Raw genomic sequence first — 27,540 nt, forward strand, 5'->3', positions numbered from 1 at the left:
TTAATGTCCTTCCAGGTCAGATTTGGGTTAATCATGCAATTTAATGTATTCCTCCATGTTGCTAATTTAGTGACGAACTCTTCCTTCACCTCTAAGTTATTGAGCTGTGACAAGTCTTTTAAAATAAGCAAATTGAATAAATAGTGAGGTAACAAAAACTGGTGATGTAATGAGATGTAACGTGGCGTCAGCCAGATTTGAATAACAATTGTACACAAATTGATAAGTCCTAAATGATTTCTATATTATGTTGAATTTACATTATAAGCAGTAGCGTCACTAGGGAGGGGCGCGCAGGGGCTCGCCCCCTGAAAAATTTAAATAGCTCCTTGAAGCAAAAGTTTTTTTTAATGGTGAACTAAAAATAATTTTTTTGATAGCCCCCTGAACGATTTCTATTATAAATCTATTAAGTATTATATATAGATTTGATTTTATTATTTAAAAATTAATAAGACAATCTAAATTTTTATTAAATGAATGCTATTTTATTTATTAGATTAGATTAATACATATAAATTATATTTTTACTATGTCAGCTTGCATTCAAATTCTGTGTTTAAAAAGGTAATATCAATATCACTCATAATGTCTAAATATCAATGTGGAATTAACAGTTGAAGTTTATTTGATTTTTATTATTTAAATTATTTTATAACCCTAATCAGGGGCGTCGCTAGCCTTTAAAATCTCAGGGGGCCACTAAAAAAATATTTTATGGGGGGCGAATCCCCCCAAACCCGTTAATTTCTCGCTTTTGCACGTCTTCGGCCGGGTTTTATATTAATATATTATACTTTTTTGAAATTCGCTAGCTCTAAATTATAATTCTGAATTTCATATTTTGTCATTTATTATATTATGCATAAAAAATAAACTAGCATATATATAAATAATTATAACAATACAAGACATTTCTAAAAATAATATTTTTTAATACAACATCTATTTATTACAATATAAAGTGTTTTCGATTGCTGGTATAACAAAATTTGCGTCTAAAGAATTACAAGTGATAAAAAAGGTTAATTATTTCATACATATGCCTCAATTGATAATGGTTGTAAAAACCATATAATATAATAATAATTCTTAAGAACTTACATTGACAAAAGGTCATGAGGCTAATATAACGCTCTGTTACCATTTTAGACAATGTTTTATAGGAAAAATTTATAGGCCTAACCAAATCAACAATTTTGAAGAAGAGAATATAAACGACCAATCCAAATCATAAAACTATATAGTGGTTAGAGCTTCCTTTTAGATAACATAATGGAAGCTAGATAAGTAATCGAGAGAATTATTGTGAGATATTAAATTTCTATAAGATAATCTTTCATTTTTTATGATATATAAACGACTACACATTTGATCATTATTGCTTATCTAAAATATGCAATCATATGCTTTCAGCAGCTGTAGAATCTTAACATACATAGCTACATAAATAATAGATGCTGGTTAATTGGCAGTCATTAACACACACGATGTTAACTTATATCAGAATTTATTATGTTAGATAAATTGTTAAAACAAAAACACTGGAAATCTTTATAGAAGAAATTATGAAATTATATTGAAGTCATAAATTATTACCACGGCAAGGATGCCATATTAGAAATGAAACATATTGTAACTATAAAATAAGAACCAGAGTGATATGATGAAAACAATTAAGATTTTATATATTATTATCGCACTACCTCTAGTTGGTATATTATGTCTTAAAATAATAGTAGTTTGTAATAATATCAATAATATACTCTAGTGTTGACTATTTACCTGTAACTAGTTACATTTTTGCTAAAAAATAACTGTAAGTAGTTATATTTTAAAAATTGTAACTAGTAACTGTAACTAGTTATATTTTTTGAAATGTAGCTGCCAAAAGTAACTAGTTACTTTAAAAATAATATATATGTATAAATCTAAATAATATATTCCAGTAATTAATTTTATTTTTAATATGTTTTTTAAAAAAATAATATAACTATTTATTAAAATAATTATACTATATCTATATACTATGTAAAAATATATAATTAAAAGAAGAGAAATAAAATAAAATTATGTATTTAGGTTTGGTCGATAGATATACATTTGGATCGACAAATTTTGATTGATATTCTTTATCGTAGGTAAAAGCCTTTTTTGGATGACCTGTGGTTAAACTTAACCTTTGCCCAATTGTTTAGAATAATTTTAGGGCTTGTGGTCTAAATGATCCACAGGTGACTGAGACTACCTGAACAAACAAAAGATTATTAAAGTGATTATATTTATTTGTTTTTGTATTTTCAGCTTTGTGATAGAGTTGAAATAAAAAGATCTGGCAAAACGATCTACACATGTATAATCCGAGAAGTATACATTGGTTCCACGGGACTAGGGTCATTCCATCAGGGCTGAAGCCATAGGGTTCCAGTGTAGAAAGAATATTTGCGGATTTCAAGTTTATATTGATATCGAATTGAGGCATAGTGCCTGGATAATTTACCTTTTGAAAAACGACAGTATGGGGGGGGGGTGTCTAAGGTATCGATATGAGTATCACAAGGGACACATGATATCGGCGTTACGATTTCACAAAACGAAGACCTATAGCTATTCTAAGTTCTTCGTTGGTTAATAAACATAAGTGAATCCCTGTTTTAAATAGATTCTAATTTAGTGATATTGGCATTTATGACTGACATTTTAAGATCAAATATAATATTTTAGTGATATCGACATTTATGACTGACGTGTAAATATTAAATATAGTATTTTTATTAATACTGACATTTATGACTAACGTGTAAAGATTAAATATAATTTTTAATAATACTGGCATTTATGACTGACGTGTAAAGATTAAGTATTATATTTTCTATTACATTGATATTTATAGCAATTTTGCTTAATTTGTATTTAAAATTAACTCTTAAAGTTTTACATATTAATTTAAGGTTAAGTTCGAAAATGTCAAAGCTTAATATAGAGATGTGGGATAAAACAGGATTAGAAATTATATATAAGTTAATAACATTTTTTAAATAATTTAAATACTTTATTTAAATTGTATATAAAATTTACGTATATATAAAGATTAGAAAAGATATAAAAAAGATATGCGTTATAACGATATGCGACATAAATAAGATATACGATATAAATAACAAATAAGACATGCGTTATAAAGATATGCGATATAAATAAGACATGCTTTATAAAGATGTGCGATGTAAATAAGACATGCGTTATAAAGATATGCGATATTAATAAGATATGTGATATAAATAAGATATACGATATAAATTAGATATACGATATAAATTAGATATAAGATATAAATAAGATTAATTTGCGATTAAAAGATTAATTAAAATTTATTATGCGGTAAAAATGTTCGCGATAATTTTTTAAATATATATTCGAATTAAATTTTTTGATGCAACTTAATTTTTTAATTGGCGTATAATATGCCCATTTATAAATAGTATGGATAATTATATTTGTTTGAAGCATATTTGCCAATGCAACTATCTCCACCTCTGTTCCATAAGTTGCATTTTGTGCCATGCCTGTTCTCTCCAAATGTTTGTCAACGGGTTCTCCCAAAAACCCCTCCATCTGCTCAACAATATCCTTGCTTCTCATAAAGAGAATGCATTGCTGTCTCAGAAAATCGTAGTGGCATTCGTCATAACAAACTTCTTTGCTTATACATCTACAATAATGATTAACAATAATTTTTTAAATATATATACCTGAAGAGACAATTTCCATCACCAATAATCTGCTCGGTAGAAAATTATCTTCCATTACACCATTATCATATTTTGGATATCTTTTCTTGGTAGCAAAATGAAAGCGTTTAGAATGATAAATTTTCCAAATTCTGTTGGTGGGAGAAAAAGATTTGCATCATCTTTCTTAGAAATTACAGTCTCTACTGTCATATCATTATCTAAAAAATATGCATAATTAAATAATAATACATATTAATACCTTTTTCAATAAACAGTCCTATTTTGTCAATTACAGCTGGTATATAAAGATTAGAAGGCCTAACTAATAATTTAAAAAACAAATTATATCAATTTATAAAATTATTACTATTTTCTCGATGGCTACCAAGCTCTACCATCTTCGTTTCGTCATTTAATATCTTACCCTGGTGGGAAGAAAAAGATTTGCGTCATCTTTTATGGAAAGAGTCTCAACTGTCAATTCATTATATAAAAAATATGCAAATCAAATAATAATACAAATTTATACCTTTCATTACAGCTAGTACATTAGGATTAAGAGGCATAACTAATATAAAAACAAATTAATATCAATTTATAAAAATATTACTAATTTCTCGATGGCTACCAGGCTCTACTATCTTCGTTTTATCATTTAATATCTTTATCCTTTGTTGCAGTTTTACTTTACAAAAAAATGCATTATGCAAATCGTAAACAAAAATAATGTTTTATTAAAATATCCCCGTCTATGTAAATGAGAAAAAAACGCGTGAGATTTGTAGATTTTTTCATACTTTAACAGTTTTAACAAGTGGGATGTAGAACTTTTTATTCTTCGCTAGGGAGACTATGTAAATGTTGATTAAAGAAAAAGGATATATAATGGAGAAATTATGATGCGAAAAAGAATGATTATTTTAACTAAAATTTACTTTTAATTTTTTTATTTTAAGTTTTATTATTTTAATTTTTATTATTTTAATTTTTTTTAATTAATTTAGTTTGATTATATTTTTAACTTATGATTTAATAAAGATTTAGTATCATGTTATTTTAACCTTTCTTATTTGACAACGATTTTAATCTCTCAATCCTTCTAAAAACATCAAAATGTTACAATGATGTTGGAGAGTGGAGGCGACAGGGCAATTTCAACAATTCAGTCTAATTAACTCTCCCACTAGCCTCAGCAATATAAATATCAATACCATATTGGTACAGAGGTGCCTTACAGCGATTGATCCAGGCTTTAGAAGATCAAAAGTCAGTCTAATTAACTCTGAAAAGAGATTCTAAATAAAGGGGGAAGGGGATGTATGAGATGACTATCGACACTAAGACAAAGAATGAGAGCAATAAAACAATGGTATCAATATTAATGGTCGTATTTCGGAGAATTAGTCGTTTAGCTAAAAAGAATGCGTCACAAGAGATCGTTATACGTACAAGTGATCGATGTAGCTAAAAGAATTTCGTTATAAATTTTTATTAAAGATATACGGTTGACTGTTATTTAAGTTGATAATATTTAGCAAAATATCAGGTTGTTGATTAACCAAAAAATCTTCATAAAGAGAAACGGCTTTTCGTCATTAGAAAATTTATGCCGCAATCGAGCTCAATTAGAGATCGGATTTTTATTTTGGATCAAAAGATAGAAGAAATCATTATCGTATAAGAGATCATAAGGCAAAGTGGATATCTGGACAAGCGACTAGGTAGAACAAGTAATCAAGACCAGGATGCAATCGTTAATCGTTGACAAATTATCGCCAATTGCTTATCAAAACTTTAGAATAGGATACAAAATCGATGATCTTAGAAACAAGAATTCGTGAAAACCATCGTTTATCACAGACCAATCGTTTATCGAGATAAAAAGCTAATCGTGGATAACAAGAGAATGATAGAAAACAAGTTACGATGAAACTGGATGGCATCGATAATCGTTCATCAAGCGTGGATCGTGGAAAACAAGCCTTTATCAAGTTCGTCAGTGGCCTACAGAGATAAAAAGCTGATCGTTTCACAGGGTGACTAGCCACAGATAGAATTCAAAAATTTCAAGCGACAAAGCCTTCGTTAGAACTTAGAAGACAGCAAAAATTAAGAAGAATAAGTCGAGATCAAAAGAAGATTGATTATTCGCAGATTGGTGGGTCTAACTTAAGTGGAAGGGTGTTGCAGTTTTACTTTACAAAAAAATGCATTATGCAAATCGTAAACAAAAATAATGTTTTATTAAAATATCCCCGTCTATGTAAATGAGAAAAAAACGCGTGAGATTTGTAGATTTTTTCATACTTTAACAGTTTTAACAAGTGGGATGTAGAACTTTTTATTCTTCGCTAGGGAGACTATGTAAATGTTGATTAAAGAAAAAGGATATATAATGGAGAAATTATGATGCGAAAAAGAATGATTATTTTAACTAAAATTTACTTTTAATTTTTTTATTTTAAGTTTTATTATTTTAATTTTTATTATTTTAATTTTTTTTAATTAATTTAGTTTGATTATATTTTTAACTTATGATTTAATAAAGATTTAGTATCATGTTATTTTAACCTTTCTTATTTGACAACGATTTTAATCTCTCAATCCTTCTAAAAACATCAAAATGTTACTTCCTTATAAAATCTGCATCATCTAAAAAATACATATAATAATAAATATTTTATATTTTTGGTCTTCACAATTCTTATTCTCCTCTCCAATAATCGTGTTGAGTAATTTTGAGACTAAATATTTAAAAAAATTAATGTGAGCTTTATAAATAATACCGTTCAAGTGATTTTCTCGAGCATTTAACTCCTCATTATAACTCACTACCTCAGAGTTTTTATCATCTAAAAAATATGTATATTACTAAGTAATTAAGACAATCTTTTCTTGCAAAGTAATGTTTTATATTACAAATATTTGCTTTGCTCTTTAAAATGCTACCGCTAGCATTCATGAGCTCAATATTGCCTAAATATTAAAAATAATTTAATAATAATAATAAATTTTACTTTTAAGAATCCTAACTATTGTATAAGGAGGACCCATCTAAGGTTTGGTCATTTTACCACCTTTCCTATCAGCCCGACGGCTGTTCCAAATAAGCATTTGATCATTGACTAAATAAGGGTTATTTCTACCTGCATTACGACTACTATAATCCCTCTGCTGCTTAAGCTGAGCAAGATCTATATTGCCAGCAGCTATTTCACGAATATCATTCATCCTGGAAACTGTATCTTTAAAAATAATTCAAAATATGCTTCAGGTACATTGTCAGGATCAATATCCTCTTCCTCGTCAACTTTAAATAGAGACATAATATATAGTATATGATTATAGAGATTTATCATACCCCATAAGCTTGTTTTGCTTTTCTACCATACATCAGCTCATAGGGTGCAAATTTCGAAGATTCGTGTAGAGAAGTGTTATAGGCAAATATTATGCCAGGCAAGGCATCTGTCCAAATTAATTGTTCATCCTTAATACACTTTAGTAGTGCTTTTGGATTGTCCTATTCACTCTTTCAACCATGCCATTTGCTTGAGGGCGATAAGCACTTGTCACCCTCTGCATGGTCCCTACGAGTTTGTGATAATTATTGCTTATTTCATTCACAAACTCAAGTCCTTGATCATTAATTTGAATCTATATATAATATTAATATTTTATTACCAAATTTATTATACTTTTGCCATACCATGTGTACATGCATAGTAACGAGTAGAGGAAGCGCGATACTGATTTTGCTGTTTTATCTTTTAAAGGCATGGCTACAATATATTTGCTGAAATAATCAACTGCTAGAGCAATGTATTTATAGCCATCCTCACTTTCAGGCAAAGCACTTAAATCAACACCTATTTGTGTCCATACCTTTTGTAAAATAAAAGATTGTTGTTATATTATATACTCCATTAGGAGGTTCGGTGTCATGTAATAAAATAAAGCTGCTTACCATTATTTATGATTGCAGCTGAAAAAAAACATAATAATAAGGGATGAGGTAAAATCTAAATTAGCTAAAAAATGAAATTATGATATATATATATCAATTGTTACCTGAGATTGAAGGGGACTATATTAATTTCATTTATTATATTTTCAGATTATAAGTTTTAATTTTTTACAAGATTATATGCTAATTATATTTTTATTTTAGACTGTTATATTAACCTTAAAGAAACTAAAAATGAATATATGATATATTTCTTGTAAAAAAATTCAATAAAATTTAAATGGTTCAATATATGAAACTAACATAACTAATAAAAACAAGTGCCACATACATATAAGCTATAATAGACCGATCATTAATAAGGCTACAAATGAAAAATATAAAATACATAAACAAAAATTAGATACAATTATAATGACCAAATTTAAAAATTTTCAAATTAAGGACTTGCTATGTAATCAACTTTAATACCTTTGTTTGAATAGGAATTGAATGCAACTCATTGTTAGTTTTGTCAAATCTTGTGTTGCTACGCTGGCAAATGTCACAACATTTTACAAAATTAACAACATCCAATTTCATATTTTGACACCAGAAGCTAAAAATATAATACATGATATAATAAATAATTTTATATGCAGAAATATTTTACCTACTAGTCAAATTGCTGTGAGTCTTGGTGATAGCAAAATGGTCAGCTAAAGATTTTGCCTCATTAGTGTCACATCCATTCCACTATAACTTTTTAAAGAAGTTAAACTCTTCTGTTACAATCTAAAATTGTTTCACTATTATAAATGGTGAAACAATTTATTATTGTGTATTATATTTAAAAATATATTATTGATCATATAATATTATAATTTTATATATTTTACCTATCAGCCAATTTGCTGTAAGTCTTGGTGATACCAAAATGGGCAGCAAGAGATATTGCTGACACTAGTGTTGTTAAAAAGTCGGGTTCATCCAACTCCGACTCAGAGTCTCGAGTCGTTAGTTGAATATGTCGACTAACTCAAACTCAAGTCGTGAACTCGAGTTATTAACTCTAGTTCTTAAAACATTCGTCCTCTAGTCGACTAGAGGACGAATATTTTATGAGAGTCGTCAACTTGAGTCGATTAGAGGACGAATATTTCAGATTTATTATTATTAATTAAGATATTTTTTGTATACATTTTTTTACTTTAGACTTTTATGAGTCGTGAATACAAATTATATAGTTGAGTCGACTAGAGGACGAATATTTCTAACTTGAGCCGTCAACTTGAGTCGACTAGAGGACGAATATTTAAAATTAGTTATTATTAATTAAGATAATTTTTGTTTTTTACATTTTTTTACTTTAGACCTTCATGAGTCGTGAATACAAATTATATAGTTAAGTCGATTAGAGGACGAATAGTTCTATGAACTTGAGTCGACTTAAGGACGAAGATTTAAATTAGTTATTATTAATTTATAAAACATTTTTCTTTAACTTTAGACTTCCAATTTGAATTGTTATACGAGTTATATACTTAAGTCGACTAGAAGATGAATAGTTGTGTCGTTTTTTCGACTCAGACTCAAACGGGTCGTTTTTTACGACTTCAACCCAAAGTTGTGGTCGTTTTATTCAATCCGATCCAAAATATAGGTCGGTTTTTAAAGGACGATCTAAGGTTTCGGTTTTTTTTCACCTCACCCATTATCCTGATCATTTTTTTTGACCAAGACTTCTAGGGTTGACTCCAATCTATAATAACATTTAGTAGATATTAAAATTATGGGAGGGTAAGTTATTTATAGCTTCTTTTAATTATAATGCTCTGACTTACTATTATTAATGCACTGGCATTTGTCATCGTTATTTTTTTAAACAGTGATTATGTACTATAAAAAAGTGACAATTGTCATAATCGTTATTTTTGAATTTTTAAGGCAAATGGATAAATATATACAAAGTAAACATGTTAAATTCAAATTTCAGTGAAGGTGTATCATAGAAATATGACAATTTTCTACATTATTTTTGAATTTTATTAAAGCAAATGGGTAAAAATAGATATTGTAAACATGTCAAATTAAAATTTCAGTAAATCTGTACCGTAGAAAGTTGACAATTGATTTTAAAAAGTGCGAGTGGACCTGTTAAAAAATTTAAATGAGACATTTTGATGAAATAAATAGTAAAGGTTTCTGAAAATGCTTTGGAAAAATGGCACAATTTGCAAATATATTGAGCGTTAAATTACATAACGAATTGTGTGCATTTACCAGTATATTTAAAGATTTAATAGCAGAATTAAATGAAATGGATGATGATATCATATATACAAGTGAGGAGTTAAATAAAAGATGGAATATCACAATATGATTTGATAATAAATGTAATAGGTGTTTAATAGGCGTGTATGAAATCATTACAAGTTACAATATGCACAAAAGTGCATACATTAATTTATTTTTGACATATGAATACATTTTAATTTTGTCATTTGCGGAGGTAATTGCGAGAGAACATTTAGTAAATTAAAAAATTATAAAAAATAGGCTGAGCTAATTAGACGCGTTTTTATCCATCACGCATGATAACGCACCAAACATAGTAAACGCTGCTGAAAAAATGATTACACTTTATCATGAAAAATATAAAACAAGCTTATACAGCCACCGATATTTAGCCCATATTATAAATTTGATAGTTAAAGAGGGGATTTCAGCCTTAAATAAAAAACTAAATAAAACTAATCTTGTAAAGAAGTTACATTCTTCACCAAAACTTTTACAAAGGTACTTGGAGCTCTCAGGAGGAACGAGGATTCCTTTAGATGTAGTAACTAGATGGAACTCTAAATATTTAATGATATCAACAGTAAACAAAGTAAGTTAAACATATTTTTTCATAATGTCTTTTATGTTCTTCTTTTGATAACCTTCTTGAGATATAACATTGCATTGTCTAATAATATATTTAATTTAAATAGAATTTTGATGCAATTAAAGAGCTAGGAAAAAAATGTATGACAGAGCCTTTCGATATAAGCGTTAGGGAGGCAAAATCTTTAAAAGAAGTTGAAAATTTTTAAAAACCTTTTTATAAAATAACACTCGAAATATCGTCAGATACTACTACAATTGGAACCGCTGTTTTACTTATAGCAAAGATGGACAAAATTTTAGGGGAGGCTTCCAAAAATCATCCAGATGATGATATTAAAAATGCGGCAAGTAAAATGCAGATAAAATATGGAACGTATAAAAACTATCTGAGCACATTCAGCAATTATGTCTACCATGTTAGATCCGAAAACTAAGATGAAATATATGCCTCATTTTGTAGAAAAGCAGGATTATAATGAAAAATTCAATTTATTATATAAAACCTACGGGTGACCACACAAAGCAAATGTGTATGACTTCTCTCCAGATGATTTGGAAATACAGCCTTATTCGGTCTGTATGCATCACGAATTGAGAAAGTAATTATAAATATTTGGTTATATTAATTTATAATTTTAGAGAGGCTTGTGAATTTCCAGATCTCACAAGAGATGAAATTAAAGAATATGTCAAAGAACCGGTTGCACCAGCGTCAACTAATATACTTGATTGGTGGGCGAAAAACAGCGATTTCTACCCAATCTTGTCGCTGATAGCTAAGAATTATATTGCTCAACAAACGTCCAGCGTTCCAAGCGAAAGCGCATTCAGCAAGGCCGTTGATTTTTTGACCAAGAAGCGAAACAGGATGTCACCAACAACATTTAAACATATTGCTTAAATAATTGGGATGTTTCAATATGAAATCATTATATATATATACATTTGTATCTTATTGATTCTATTATAAATCTTGTTATTTGTATTATAGTTATCAATAAATATTTAAAATATAAATAAATATTGTGTAATTTATATATTATTTTGAAGATATTTAGTAATAATTTATTTAATATAAGATTATAGGCCTGTTTTTATTAGATTTTATCTAAGGTTTTACAAATTTAAAATCAAAGATCAAAAACATTTTAATTTATGTTTCTCTATTTTAATAAAGAATTTTTATGTAAAGTTAAAATAAAGTCTAACATTGAATTTATTTTAAAATTACCTCAGCTTAGAAAATTCTCAAATATCAAAAATTATGTTTCGCGTAATTTTTACGAGAATATTAAATATAGAATTACTATTCACTCGCATAAATAAGACATTTGAATAACTAAAAAATCTACGCGAATGAATTTTTTTTAATTAAATTTTTATAAATAAAACAATAAAATATGTTACTTTTTTTTATTATAATAACTAAATAAAAATATAAAATAAAAAATACAAATCTTATTTATTTTAAAAGTACCATGAAAACAAATAATATATTATTAAAAAGAGGAAAAGGAGAGTGTTTCAAAGAATCAAAAAATAAATTCAAATTATATTAATTTGTTACATTATAGGAATTAATAAATTAAAATATTGGTTATTGAATAGTAATATATTTAAATTTATATTACATTCATTATATTTATTCAAATAATATTTTTTGTTATGAATTCAAATTCAACTTATATTACTTTTTATTTTTCGTAACCTTACTTTTTGTTTTTTGTTTAATCATATATATTATAATTTTATATAGTATATATATAGCATGTGTATGAAGAGAAAAAGAAGTTAGTTAATAATAATAAAATATATCTTTACTTACTCGCACGTTTAGCTTCCTTCGTTCTTTGCATGGTGCCCTGGCTCTGGGTGGTGGACTAGAATGAGATGACTACCTAACCTATGGAGATGACTGCTTAACCTATTGAGATGACTACCTATTGAGATGACTACCTAATTTATTGACATGATCAATACCTAGTCTATTGATGACTGCTTAACTTATTGAGATGACTACCTATTGAGATGACTACCTTATCTATTGATATGACTGCCTAATCTATTGATATGACCAATGCCTAATCTACTGAGACGACAACCTAATCTATTAAGATGACCAAGAATCAAACCTTAGCACGTTCTTTCATGCAAAAATCTTCTTTCTTCATGGTGTCCTGGATCTGGATGTTGGACTGGAATATGATAACCAGCACCTAACCTAATGTGGCAACCTAGAAAGAACCAATATGGAAGTTGGACGTTAGGTTATGAATTTTATTTTGTGAGACCAATGATGATTACTTAATTCTAATCCACGTAAGAAGAAAAGTTATTATAAATTAAGATTTTATGCCGGGATAAAGGTATGTTATAAATTTTTAAAATCACTAAAATGTAAAATCATAATGGATATATTTGAACACACAAAAAGCCTTTAAAAAATTATTTACTTAATTTCTTAGTGAAATATTGATATTTTTTTGATTTCTTGTATGATGACCATTTGTTATAAATTAACTAAACCTAAAGATGAATTCTTAGATATAATTAAAAATAAACCATTAAATATCCTAAACAAGAAGATAAAACTTTAATTTTAAATATATTAAAATGTAATTAAAACATATGTATTAAAAGGGATTGATTTAAATAACCCTTATAAGTAATACTTAATATGATAAAAATGTTTTTGAAATAAAGCTTTTGAAGACAAGTGGTTATGTTACATCTTCATTTTAGATAAATATTTAAATGATGTGATGAGATCATTTTCTAAAAATTATCTTAGGAAGAATTTTTATTAAAAATAACACTTTTTGAATTAAAACTAGGGTGTGAAATTTAAATTTTTTATTTAAAAAGAGGGAAATGTGAATAATATTTTATTTGCATATTTTAACCTCGGAGATTGAAAATAAATAAAAATAAATTAAATACTAAAACGCAAAAATTAATTAAACACTAAAACGCGAAAAAATAAAATTATTAAAACGCTAAAAATATAACAATCTTATTGATTTATCATTCTTCACTTATTTTAATATTTTGATGAACTATTAATTCTTATTATTCGCGACTTACTGATGATTATGACGATTTTTAAAAAATTGCGATTTAAACGAACCATCGTGCAAAATCAAACCAACGATTGGGACAAGCCAACGTTATGATGATTCGTGATACAACTTAATTACCAAAACGATAAACCACTAAAACAACAAACTCTATATGACTTCTCCGATGAAATTATCAGAAGAGGGAGAATGTTGTGAATATACTTTTTGAACTAATTTTTATTATAATCTAATTTTTTGTTATAATCTAATTTTATTTTATAAACGGCGTAACCTTACTTTTAATTTTATTTTATAAACGGCGTAACCTTACTTTTATATTACTTTTTTGTTTTTCGTTTATATTCTAATTTGGACTTATAAAAATGTATATAAATGAAGTGTGAAATGAAAAAGTTAATTAATAAAATATATTTTTACTGACTCGAACCTCGCGCTATATCGTTAGTGTCTTTATTCTTTGCATAAGCCATCAAACTTTGCAATAAATACAATTTTTAATTAATGCAACCAACTATATATTTTAATTCAATAACATATAATAATACCTAGACTGACGATTCATTCATTAAAAGTGTACATCAATACAAATCAGCTAGAGACGCCATCTTGATTACTGTAATAAATATTAAAATTTTAAACGAGAGCCTAATTTTATATTATATCTGATGCAAACTTTATTAAAGAATTGCCTGTTCATCGAGATAATAAGAAAGTAAGTTATCAATTTAATATTAGTTTTTAACATGAAAATAATTATTATAAAGGTTACCAAAATGGCGGGTCCAGCTGATTTGCTTTTAACGACGCTTAAAAATGGATTTTAATGAATGAATCGTCAGTCTAGGTATTATTATATGTCATTGTTTTAATTTGAATAAGTTATGTAACGAATAAAAAAACTAAATTTTAAAAATTTATCTTATTTGTTGAAACATATGATCATAGCTTTTTTTTCTTCCCACCAATAATCCTATATTTTTATCGTCAATTCATCAAGTTATTATTTTATAAAAAGTATTCAATTAATTTAGATCAATCAAATAATATTAAAATATCTGAAGCACTTGAAAGTAATGTGATATATTTTGATATATATATTTATATTTTCTCTAGATCTAGACATGATTATAGACAGAAAGGAACAAAGAAAACAAGACTTTTAATTATAAAAAGATTGTAATTATTTATGTATTAGCATTATAGTTGTTAATAAATTATTTTTTATTGAATAAAATTATAATTAAATTTGTTTACTTGATTTTATCTCATTTTTTATTTAAGATATGTAAGAATAAAGCAAAAAAAAGCTTTTGTGAAAGATAATAACATTTTTTCCTTTACAATACCCTAATATTTATTTCCATTAATTTTAACTAATTTTGTCATTTTACCTTCATTAAATTTATTGAAATATAATTTTACACAAATATATTATCACTTTTTAAATTCTAATTTATTATTAAAGCCAAATTTTAAAATATTTTGCCTAAAAAATTGGAAACAATAAGATTAATATAAAAGAATTTAAGTTTATTAAGTGTTTTGTTTTCATTCACATGATATTTGAATTAAAATCCTGTGCCTATTCAAATCTTATGAATTCTAATATTATAAATGTAAATGTATTAACAGACCATGCTGGAATGAAAGTTTATTAATGCTTTATAACATAAGATTTTATTTGAACTAATTTTATTACATGCATCACAATTATTATAAAGTAATGTAAGATTTAATAAAAATATTTTGTGATAAGAGTTTGGCTAGACTCTGGAGTATATAATTCTTTTTCCACTATATTCTCTAGCTTTCTTAGTGAATCTTGATCCCTTAGATTATGAGCATATTCAAGAAAAGTATAATAACCATTAAGAGCCTGATTTTTTGTAATTAAATGATCAGATATCTCTAGGTTCCCTTCATCATTCTCGGAGCTTTCATAACCTTCTATAAAAAATAAGATTAATTAAAATTTTAAGTAATTAAACCTTCCAACTCTGATCTTATCTGATTACAAATATCCTGATCATCTAAAATTCCATGGCAGCTAGCATCATCATCGTGTAACGCATATTCTTCAAATATGGTTTCAAATTCATCTTCTTCGTTGTCAGTTAATGCTATATCATCCTCCGATTCCCAATCAAATGCCATAAACTTATCAAAAAATTTAGCTTCAATAAAACACTTTATGATTGTGGTACTTGTCACCTCACCCCATGCAAATTTTATAAGATAGAGGCTAAAGTGTAAATCTTTTATAAAAAAAGGTGGTGTCATTTCCTTCCATTAATGTTATCATTTTTCTCATGATACCCTTTCTATAATGACATTTAAAAGATATAATTGCACCCATGTCCAAAGGTTGAATTAATGATATTGTATTTGCTGGTAAAAAAATTAATTTTATATTGTTAAATGTTAATTTTGTTTTGTGACAAGATCTTCTTTAATGAGGAATCCCATTCTTTAAGAATATCTTCAAAAGTTGAGGTTGTCATCCAGCTGCTTTTATTGGAGTAGTATTTAACTGGTAATTTTTTATTTTTAAAGCACCTAGGGTTTTTAAATTTCCTTACAACATATAACTTTTTATCAGATCCATCCCCATTTATGATAAATAGAACTGTGACCTTTTCCTTGTCTGGTTTGAAGCCCAGTGGTTGAGTTCCACTAAATTCCATTGTGCCCTTTTGTAATGCTCGGTAGTATAGTCCTGTCTCATCACAATTGTAAATATTACTCCTTTGATAATCTTTAATCAGAGATGGGAGTGTATTGTATTTCTGCTCCATTCATTTGCATTAATAATATCTGCACTCCCCTTTTCATTGCAAACATTATGAAAATTTATATTCTGTCTTTTCCTAAATTTCTGCAACAAGCTGCTAGTAGGAATGCCTATAATTTATATATATTATAAAAACTTATAATTACCTTCAGTTTGGCTAAAAAACATAGCTTTTTCTAACATCACTGGCCCATTTAGACTGCAATTTTTACTTCGCATTTGGGTAAACCAAACCAATAAAGCTGCTTCTGTCTTTGGGTAACAACTCATTCTAACTCTTTTAGTTGTAGGACCTTAGAAATTGTGAGCATAGGTTTTCTTTATTCGCTATTAAACGGTAGATTGTCGAGACGTGGCAATTGTAATTTGATGCCAATTGTGTTTTTGATGTAGTGTTTAATTTATCAATTATTTCTTTTTTATGCTTCAGGGTTAATGTTTGGAATGATTTTTTTACCATTTTTATATTAATTTCTGGCGTGGTAATGAATGAATGAATGAATGGAAAAAGGTTAAATAAAAAAAATGATGAATAATTTTTTTCGATAAATTTTTTTTATTTTTTCACTTATCCGATTAAATTAACGTTATTGTTATATAAATGGGACCTGAAAAATTTTGCAATTATCCGATATTTCGCAATTAATCGATTCGCAAATAAATGTAATTTAACATTATACCATAGTAATTATTATCAAAATCGCGGGGTTTTTTCGCATTTAAAAGTTTTTGCACTTAAGCGATATGCAATTAAACGGTTGTACTTATTAATCAATATAAACCTTTAAAAAAATTTATTCCTATAGTTTCTAGTAAGACAAGTGAGTTTCATATACTTCTGAATCAATATGACCACCATCCACTACATTTCAAATATTATTGAAGACGCCTGATTAAAACATTTATATTATTATTATATATTTAATATTAAAATATATTATATTATATAATTATATATATTTTATATTATATTACACTTATATTCAGCGTCTACATGGCAGAAAATTTGATGGAGGCAACCCCCATCCCAAATCTACCCCTACCCCCTAAAAAATTTCGCGGCCTTCGGCCGCGATATTTGCCTTAATCAAGAAAATCTTATATTAAGTCACTATTTATACCCTTACAAACATTCAGACCTGCTTTGGAAAAAAAAATTTACAAACTGATAACTATTGTTACTATCCGTTTTCAATTAACTTATATTTAAGTAGGTAGTGCAATCTTTTCATAATTTGATTGATAATCAATTTATTTTCATAAAAATTAATATAATAGTATTAAATGAGATAACATATTTACATTACTATAAAAAAATATCAAAAATTTAGTAAAAAAATATAAGATGAGTAATTTTAAAGAGGTATAGCTTGATTCTATAATTACTAATACCTTTATATTAAGTAAAAAAAACAAAATGAGTAATTTTAAAGAGGTATAGCTTGATTCTATAAATACTAATGCCTTTATATTAATTAAAAACATTCATATAGATATAACTATTATATAAAAAAAAATTTTATGTAAATATAACTTTTATATAAAATATTAGAATAAAGAATATAGTATATTTTGCACAAGAATTATAAAAACATTTATGTAAATATAACTATTATATAAAATATAAAATGAATAGAGTATATTTTGCACTGGAAATATAAATTTTTTTATGTAAATATAACTTTTATATAAAATATGAGAAAAAAATGAATATAGTTGCACTGGAATTATAAAAACATCTATGTAAATATAAGTTTTATATAAAATATTAAAATAAAATGAATATAATATATTTTGCACTGGAATTATAAAAACATTTATGTAAATATAACTATTATAAAATATTTAAATAAAATGAATATAGTATTATATTATGCACCGGACTAGAATGATATAAAAAACTATTAAATTAAATTTACATTATTAAAAAGGCGTATATAATTAGCTGTGAAAAAGATATAACTTATTTTATTAATAATTTAGTTAATCTTTTAGACGTAGATGCAAATCGCGTTATAATGTCGTCTATTTTAAATCTTTCAAAAACATCAATTTCGCTGGATATTAGAAGTAAATTTTCTAAAAAGGGGTCAGAAATTTTATTCCGCATTCTAGTTTTATTTATTTTGACTTTGCTCATCACTCTTTCGGCTGAACAAGAAGTAGTTGGTAGAGTCAATAAATATTTATATAATAAATATAAATTAGAATAAGAATTTAATTTATTTAAAAGACGATATGGTAGTATAAATGAATATTTTATCCATTTTTTTGTATTAATTATGTTATCGTTATTGATATCTTCCTCGGTTTCATCGTTTACAATACCTTTAATTATATATAATTTTAAATAAAATATCAATAAATTACTTTCATCAATATATAACCCATCATTCTTTTTTATTTTCAAAAGATCCTTGCAATAAATGATTGCTTGTGAATCCAAATATAAAGATCGAAAATCATTATATTCACGAGCAATATCTTGAGCATTTAATTGGTAAGTATGACAAATTTGAGATATTTGCCACCCTTCTATTCTATCATTGGCTATAATTCCAGCTGGTGTAAAAAGAGATATTTGAGATAAAAAATTTAAACAATCATAATTAAATCTTTCATTTAAATCATTAATGATTGTATCAAGCACAGGGAAAAATATTTCCCTTTTATATCTATAATGCTAAATAATAATTTTAAATCTTTTTTTATTCAACTTGTTTTTTTTTTGTTTAACATAATTATTGAATGCTGTTTGATCAAATTTGAATATTGATTTTATATTATGCAATTCCGTTGTAACATTATTCTTTTTCAAATAACTGTTAGATAAGGAATGCAATTTTAAAAAAATATTATCCCCATTAGCTACATTTTAAAATTATTTATAGAAATCGTAACTAATTTTAACCTCTTAGTCTTTGTAATTTATTTTTTGTGTGTTGTATTAATTTAGTTACCATAGCCAAATCATTACCAACTGCCTGCATTTCAATACAAGCCTCATGTGTGCATTTCAATATTTCTTTCAAAATAAATAGACTTAATATGAAATCTTCATCCTTAATTCTTGTTAATAATCCATCGGCAATAGAAGAGGTGCTTGGGTCATTAGAATCTTTTAATTCATTTAATGATGCTATAATATGTTCATAAACATCTAAAAAAATTTCTACAGCTTTATAAGATGATGACCAATTTCTAAAAAAAGATAAGTTACATTAAAAATATTATATTTACCTTGTTGTATTTTTTATTCTTTTAAGAGATTTTTTAGACTTTGTCATTTGATATTTAACAAACACTCCTTGACGTCTTACCCCATTCATGAAATTATATAACTCATCCAATATTCCCATTACCTTTTTCATTTCTATTTTGCATCCACAAACATGAGCAACTACTAAATTGAGCCTATGTGCATGGCACCAAATATATATGGCTTTTGGAGCCTCTTTCAATATTAAAGCCTGCATTCCTTTGTATACTCCTCTCATATTCCCTGCACCATCCATACTTTGCCCAACCATATAATCAAGAGGAAGACCAAGATCTTTGAACTTAGAAAAAACATGTTTCTTTATATTTTCCCCGGTGGTTTCTGATGTTGTAAAAACATGGATGATCCTTTCTACAGGATGTGGATGCGGATCATCTTCTATATATCTTACAAGTAAAGCAATGCATTCTTTTTTAGACACATCATATGTTCCATCTAATATGATGCTATAGGCACAATTCTCTTTAATTTTTTGAATAATACATTTTATTATTTTTATCTTAATGACTTCAATAATTTTTTTCACATGGCCATATGACAATAAATTTATATAAGGTCTTGAAATTTTATCTGATTTTTTTCTCCTCAATTTTTCGTTGTTATCAATGTATGCCCGTAAAGTTGGAACCGTTTTTGCCATTAATTTTATGAGGCACATAAAATTACCTTCATTCGAATTAGTGCCCCAAAAGGCTATGTTACATTTTATAAGGTATATAATGGCATCAATAATATTATGAACTATATTACGATTTTCCATTATTATATCAAGCCTATTTGATAGAAAATGATCTTGAATACGCTTATTTGCAAGCCAAGTCATGTTGGTGTATTCACAATCCTTATGAATAGAAGATGACTCATGTCTCTCTAAGTCACGCTTAAAATTTTTCCAATTATTTACTCCAAGTTGAGTCCAAAAAGTATTGGATTTAGGGCCACCAAACATAAGACAATAAAGACAAAAGACTTTGTCTAAAGTGGTGCTATAGGATAACCAATTTCTTGGTTTGAGGGAACCATCAATATTAACCTTTTTATAATAGGATATATTCATGCTCCTATTTAAAAGTAGAAATAATGGATGCGTAAAAATTAATAAAAATTAAATTTTTTAAAAACCTTTTGTGAGTAACAGGATATTGAAATATATTTGAACATGGCTGACATGGGCCTATGGAAATTATGAAATTAATCAAGATATTTGTCATTCTAAAGAATATGAAATGAAAAGGGTCATTAGGCTCCTTTTTTTTATATAATTGAATAATATTTGGGCCTTTAATGTTTGAAATATTTTGGCTTGCATTGGGATTGATAATTGGATGAAAAAAAGATATAATTGGGGAATTTTCAATAACTTTGTGTGTTTGCTAATTATTATTAAAGAGTGTATAGTTTTATTTAAATTAAATACCTCATCATTCAAAATCAGCAGATCACTGGAACTGGGCATTGTATGAGAAGATAATATAATTTGGGAATCTTCAGTAAAAGATTTGTGCTAATTATTAAATAAAGAATAATTAAAATTTGTTTATTCATGAAAATATCTGAATATCCTCATTTATTCCCTTCAAAATTATAAAAGAAATCTTATTTAAATTAAGTACCTCATTATTCAAAATCAGCAGATCACTGGAACTGGGCATTGTATGAGAAGATAATATAATTTGGGAATCTTCAATAAAAGATTCATGCTAATTATTAAATAAAGAGTGGTTAAAATTTGTTTACTTATGAAAATCTTAATTTTAATAAAAATTTTATTCTTAATTAAGATATAGAAAAGTGGAAAATATTTCATAATTTATTCACTTCAGAATTATCAAACAAATCTTATTTAAATTAAGTACCTCATCATTCAAAATCACCAGATCACTGGAACTGGGCATTGTATGAGATAATATAATTTGGGAATCTTCAGTAAAAGATTTGTGCTACTTATTAAATAAAGAATAATTAAAATTTGTTTATTCATGAAAATATCTGAATATCCTCATTTATTCCCTTCAAAATTATAAAAGAAATCTTATTTAAATTAAGTACCTCATTATTCAAAATCAGCAGATCACTGGAACTGGGCATTGTATGAGAAGATAATATAATTTGGGAATCTTCAATAAAAGATTCATGCTAATTATTAAATAAAGAGTGGTTAAAATTTGTTTACTTATGAAAATCTTAATTTTAATAAAAATTTTATTCTTAATTAAGATATAGAAAAGTGGAAAATATTTCATAATTTATTCACTTCAGAATTATCAAACAAATCTTATTTAAATTAAGTACCTCATCATTCAAAATCACCAGATCACTGGAACTGGGCATTGTATGAGATAATATAATTTGGGAATCTTCAGTAAAAGATTTGAGCTAATTATTAAATAAAGATTAATTAAAATTTGTTCATGAAAATATCTGAATATCCTCATTTATTCCCTTCAAAATTATAAAACAAATCTTATTTAAATTAAGTACCTCATTATTCAAAATCAGCAGATCACTGGAACTGGGCATTGTATGAGATAATATAATTTGGGAATCTTCAATAAAAGATTTGTGCTAATTATTAAATAAAGAGTAGTGAAAATTTTAGGCAAATGACTTATTTTATTCTTAATTATAATATATAAATTTTTTTTTAACAAAAGTTGAAATATTTAAATATTCTTATAATTTATTTCCTTCAAAATTGATAAAGGGCATAATAAAAATGTACCTATATATTAAAAATCTTATCTTTAATAAAAATTAAAAGTATTATGCTCAAATTATAGATGAAGAATTGGTTTCTACTAATTCACAAAATTTAAGGTTATTTTTACTTATATTTATTGTCATGAATTAAAATAATATATATAAAAAATTACTTTTTGGAAGTAAGATGTTATTGATTTTTTTTGTAACTTGGTTTCAACCCCATTTGTGATATTGAATGGAATATCTTTATTTAAGGATACCCAATTATTATCCTTTTTGATAGCTATCTTTGTAAATTTGATATCAGATAACTTGACATGAGGATGTTTATGTTTATAATGGTTATTTATTTTGTCACTTCTTATTTTAGAAGTTTTACAATTAATATAGTCACATTTGACTTTATATATTGTTTTGTTACTTGGCATCTAGAATAAAAATGAAATAAATATTTAGATAATATTTTTTTACTCACTGATGGCCATCAAGAATGATGGAGAATCATAATTTTATCCTTTATTTGACGGTGGATGGCTGAATCTTAAAATTCTCCTATCTTATGAGGTGTGATTCAGAAATTAAATTTATATTTGTTTAAATGAGGGTGTAATTTTAAAATTTTCCAGTGGTTTTACAAAATATATTAAAGAAATATATATTTAGATATTTTAATATATGTGCACAATAAATTTTTATTCATTTGTATTATATTTTTAATCTAAAAAATATATTAAAATCTTTTAAAATAAATTCTTATTCATTTGTATTTGTAATTTATAATCAAAAAAATATATTCTAGACCCTTATTGTTTTTAAATTAAAATTCATAAATATACACTCTATTAACATATTTTATAAAAATAATGAAAAATTTACTGATTCAATCATCATCATATAAAGGAAATTTATTATGCACCCATCATTGAATAAAGAAGAAAATTCTGATTACCAGTCATTCATAATGGACTATCAGCTATTAACTTATATTTTTGATAATGTTTTCTTAAAAGATTCCTATTATATTATATGTAAGCTTAATGCATGGTCACAAAAAATATAATATTTTTTGTTATTTATGCCAAAACAATCATGGATCAATATTTCCTCCATTATACACTTCACAATTGATTTCTTTATTTCTTAGTGTCCAACAATTTTTAGAAATGTATGATGCTTTGAAATCATAGTTTCTTTAAATTAACAATCCTAATAAATTTTGCAAATAATTGAAAACAGGCATATTTGTGATTTGCCCATTCATTTATCTTCAAATAAAGTCTGAGAAATGATATATTTTAATCATTGAAATTAGAGACCTTCACTGGCATTGATTTCTTCATCCAGCCTAGGTCATAAGTAAAAATAATTTTCAGGCCCAGTTCATGTTTAATGGAAATCCAAACCCAAACCACATCATAGGTTTCAAAGATTATTCCCAAGCCATATCCAAAAATTTAATTTATTGTTAACAAAAATAAACAATATTTCAGTATATGGAATCACTTTGTCAATTCATTTAATTGAAATCTTTTCTTAAATCAATAATCAAATGAGAGGAATAGATTATCTGTTCATTCTCCCAAGATTTCTATAAATATTTAGAAAAAAGGCCAAATATATTATGGAAAATTTGATGTTATATAAAATTTATCTAATAATGAAATAAAAAATTTATCAATTCTTTTAACAAATTTTTTATCACACAATGGTTTTCACCTCTCACTTATAATTTTGTATATAATTTACACTTACCTCAAAGAATCATTTATCATAAATAGAAATCAATTATGGGTCCAACCTGATTGCCTCACAAAAATGTGGTAATATTTACCCCATTGAAAATGATTATTTAAAAAATTATTAGCAAAAATAATTGCCATGGTTCAAAACCCAGATAACTTATTAAGTATACATATTAAGATTAAATAAAAATAGCTTCATTCTTTATTATATTTATTTATCTATCATCAAATTAAGGAAAATGCAATTATATGCTTAAAAAATTACCTTTTTAAAATCCAAAAATGTTTCTTTATATTGTTAATTGAGTAGGATTATCTTATCATAAAAGGGATTCTTTATTCAAAAGGTCCTTATTATAAAAAAATATATATTGATAATTTAAAATTGATACTGTGAAAATCTAAATCCCATTATGTAAATGAATTTTCTAAAAATTTAAAAAAATAAATATAGTGTATAATATTTATAAATTGACAGATATCTTTTCTTTAATTGACATTTTTCAGAAAATCAACGATAATCATATCGATTATTGGATTTAAAAATATCATAATACAAGTCAAAAATTACCCTCCAAAAATCAATACCTACCCCCCAAAAACAAATGCCTACCCCCCAAAAATCAATATCTACCCCCCAAAATTAATACCTACCCCCCAAAATGCCAATATTTTTTGGAGGCATTTGTCTCCTACCCCCCCGGCCATGTAGACACTGCTTATATTAGGATTTTATTGTATTATAATATTACATTAAATTAATATTATAGTGTAATACATTATTAGTTATATATATTTTATTATATTATACTTATATAAGGATTTTTTTTTATTTTATATATGTATATTTAGAAGATTAATTATAGTATTAGAATGTAGTACCCTTTTTAGTATTATATTATTAGTTTTATATTATATTAGTATTATATTATATTAGTATTATATTATATTAGTATTATATTATATTAGTATTTTAAATAAAAGGCAGAAGTTATTGAAATTAGATACATCTACGAAGCCTTTTCCTGATAAAATTTGCTTGGAGGGGGGTCACAAGTACAACAATTGTTCAAGCCAATTTTTTTGACAAAACAATGCCATTTGATTGGGAATCAGAGGATAAAATAGATCCCATGTTTCTATCTTATGCCTTACATGATGAGAATGCAAGTTGCCATTATTAGATGAACAGGATATTTGTAATCAAATTAGATTAAAATTGGAAGGTTTATTGTCTTTTATAGTGTTGTTAAATGGCTCGATTTGAGCCGATTTTTTAAAACGGCTAAATCAATATTTTATCCAGAAAAAATATTAAGCAAGCCTGGAGATTTTTCTCATAGATGGAACAAAGTTTTGGACATCTATTAGCGAGATCTCAAGGCTTAGGATACTTCTGGCTAAAATATTGAGTTAGCCGTTTTTAAAAATCGGCTCAAATCAAGCCATTTAACAACACTAGTCTTTTATAAATAATAGAATTTATCTTATTTTCTAGAAGGTATGATAGTGTAGAAAGTGATAACATGAATGATGTTATGGAAGAGATAATTGAAACCTGTTAATTATCCTAATAAAAGCAGGGATGTGAACCCTTTGACAAAAAAAAGGGTCCAGATTCGAATAAAATTTGAAAGGACCCGGGTCCAGGGTTCGGGTTCAGGGAACATAAAAATAATGACTCAAAATAAGATTATTTTTTATTCATTTATTATTATACTTCAATATATACATATTCATAATTTACAAATGAAAAATTTAAAAATGAAATAATTTATATTTTAAATTTTTTATTCTCGCACAATCATAATATCTTCTAAAATATCATCCTTGAGATTTCCATGTAAAGTAGACAATATATATTTCAAAGATAAAAATTCACGTTCTACCCTTACTAAAATCGATAGTTATCCTTTTATAATTATTGTACTTGCGTCTCCGGTACAGCCATGAAAATTCTAGATAACATATATTTCTGGATATATTTAAGAATTTTCTTCCCATAATTTTAAAATATTTATATACTTATTTATTCTCTTAACTTCTGAGAACTTTACTATTAAAGATGCAATAGGCATTTTTTTATCCTCCTTTCTATCTGATGATAATTTGATTTTTTTTTCTCTATCTAAAAGTAAAATTTCAAGATCATCAATGTTGCTATCATTATTATTATTATCACTACAACCAATAGGTATTGTCGTAGCCTCCAATATATTGTAAATAATGGAGTTTTGCTTATGCTATAATTCTTAAGATGGTCTTTAGCCATTTGTTTTTGTTTAATATTCAATAAAACTTAATATCGAGGGTCTAAATATATAGAAGCGTATACAACACTATTTACAAATATTGTTGCTCTCGAATTTTCATGTTTTAAAATATTTGGTATAAAAAGAACGGTAAATTTTCCTAAATTGAATCGGCATCTAATAAACATAATTGTTCTGATTGTTATCTTAATATTGTTATTTTTAAAGGAACTATTACACTAGTAAGGTCCTTGGCATCAAGCATCTTCCGACAAAATGACTTCACATACTCCTATAATAAAATCATTACAGAAATCTTTCAAACTTAATAATCATTCTAGCATCATACAAATTGGGGACCAGTATGTTATGCATTATCATTTGAATTAAAATATTATTTCTTATACTACAAAATAATTCACTTTCAAAATAAAACATAGCATTTTAATAAATTTACATAATAAAATATTATTACACTGGAAAATAATTTATGATATCAATCTTTAAATAAAATGGAAGTCCAGGAAGAAAATTGAAAGAATAAAGCGAAGATAGAATAAATGATTCCACAAAAAAAATTAAATTATTTTTTAAAAATATATTTTTATTTTAAAAATTTTTATGACACCTAGAACCCTTGGACCCTCCACTTTTAAAAAGGGTCCAGGTTCAGCCAAAATACGAGGGTTCAGGGTCCGGGTTCACATTCCTGAATAAAAGTCAAGCTATGAAAGGATATCAAATCTTTATTCAGTATGCACATGCAAACCTAAAGGACCAAAAATCACAAAGGCTAGAAGTCATTATAGACTGATTCAACCCAGGCATTAATTACAAATTATTTAAAATCAATTAATTAATTTTATAAAAATTATTCATCTTTTTATTTTCATATTGTAAATTCATATTTTTATAAATTGTTGTGTATAAATATTATAAGTGTATAAAATAAATGTAGCTATTATAAAAATTACAAATTTTCCCATAATAAATATACATATCTGTCCAAAAAATTATAATGACTTGAATGAATATGTAATTAATATACAAAATAAAAGTTTTATTTGAAAAATTCTAGGTGATTAAATTATTAAATACATATATAAGAAAAATAACTATGCTG

At 26.0% G+C, this 27,540-nt stretch overlaps 2 protein-coding genes across 5 annotated transcripts; both read right to left on the reverse strand.

Moving 5' to 3' along the window:
* Positions 1 to 15,381: 15,381 nt before the first annotated feature.
* On the reverse strand, positions 15,382 to 15,913 carry LOC135924535 (uncharacterized). The gene is made up of 2 exons (XM_065459596.1): positions 15,638 to 15,913; positions 15,382 to 15,596 (listed from the first exon to the last, which is right to left on the reverse strand). Exons 1-2 carry the CDS (start codon positions 15,801 to 15,803, stop codon positions 15,382 to 15,384), a joined length of 381 nt encoding a protein of 126 aa, XP_065315668.1. The 5' UTR covers positions 15,804 to 15,913.
* Positions 15,914 to 17,986: 2,073 nt separating this feature from the next.
* LOC135926917 (zinc finger MYM-type protein 1-like) lies at positions 17,987 to 24,667 on the reverse strand. 4 transcript variants are annotated; one of them, XM_065462976.1, is made up of 16 exons: positions 24,558 to 24,667; positions 24,431 to 24,515; positions 22,895 to 22,979; positions 22,594 to 22,851; positions 22,202 to 22,285; positions 22,013 to 22,096; positions 21,770 to 21,856; positions 21,577 to 21,660; positions 21,334 to 21,420; positions 21,138 to 21,224; positions 20,843 to 21,093; positions 19,681 to 20,781; positions 19,352 to 19,641; positions 19,158 to 19,308; positions 18,811 to 19,115; positions 17,987 to 18,768 (listed from the first exon to the last, which is right to left on the reverse strand). In XM_065462976.1, exons 4-16 carry the CDS (start codon positions 22,849 to 22,851, stop codon positions 18,404 to 18,406), a joined length of 3,234 nt encoding a protein of 1,077 aa, XP_065319048.1. In that variant the 5' UTR covers positions 22,895 to 22,979; positions 24,431 to 24,515; positions 24,558 to 24,667; the 3' UTR covers positions 17,987 to 18,403. The 4 variants fall into 4 exon arrangements, with proteins under 4 accessions (XP_065319048.1, XP_065318992.1, XP_065319110.1 ...); XM_065462920.1 differs by having other exon boundaries at positions 22,895 to 24,011; XM_065463038.1 differs by lacking the exon at positions 22,895 to 22,979.
* Positions 24,668 to 27,540: the final 2,873 nt, after the last annotated feature.

Source organism: Gordionus sp. m RMFG-2023, chromosome 1, assembly GCF_954871325.1.
Source record: "Gordionus sp. m RMFG-2023 chromosome 1, tfGorSpeb1-WG-v2, whole genome shotgun sequence".
Taxonomy (NCBI): Eukaryota; Metazoa; Nematomorpha; class Gordioida; order Chordodea; family Parachordodidae; genus Gordionus; species Gordionus sp. m RMFG-2023.

What these genes read in the sequence shown, in the direction of transcription:
- LOC135924535 (XM_065459596.1), bottom strand. Translation starts at nt 15,803, where the DNA reads ATGGCATTTGATTGGGAATCGGAGGATGATATAGCATTAACTGACAAC. An exon ending in GATAAGATCAGAGTTGGAAG is followed by an intron (nt 15,597 to 15,637) that starts GTTTAATTACTT and finishes TATTTTTTATAG; the next exon opens with AAGGTTATGAAAGCTCCGAG.
- LOC135926917 (XM_065463038.1), bottom strand. Translation starts at nt 22,851, where the DNA reads ATGCCAAGTAACAAAACAATATATAAAGTCAAATGTGACTATATTAAT. An exon ending in TGGTGATTTTGAATGATGAG is followed by an intron (nt 21,421 to 21,576) that starts GTACTTAATTTA and finishes TTTAATAATTAG; the next exon opens with CATGAATCTTTTATTGAAGA. An exon ending in GTTAAACAAAAAAAAAACAA is followed by an intron (nt 19,116 to 19,157) that starts GTTGAATAAAAA and finishes TTAGCATTATAG; the next exon opens with ATATAAAAGGGAAATATTTT.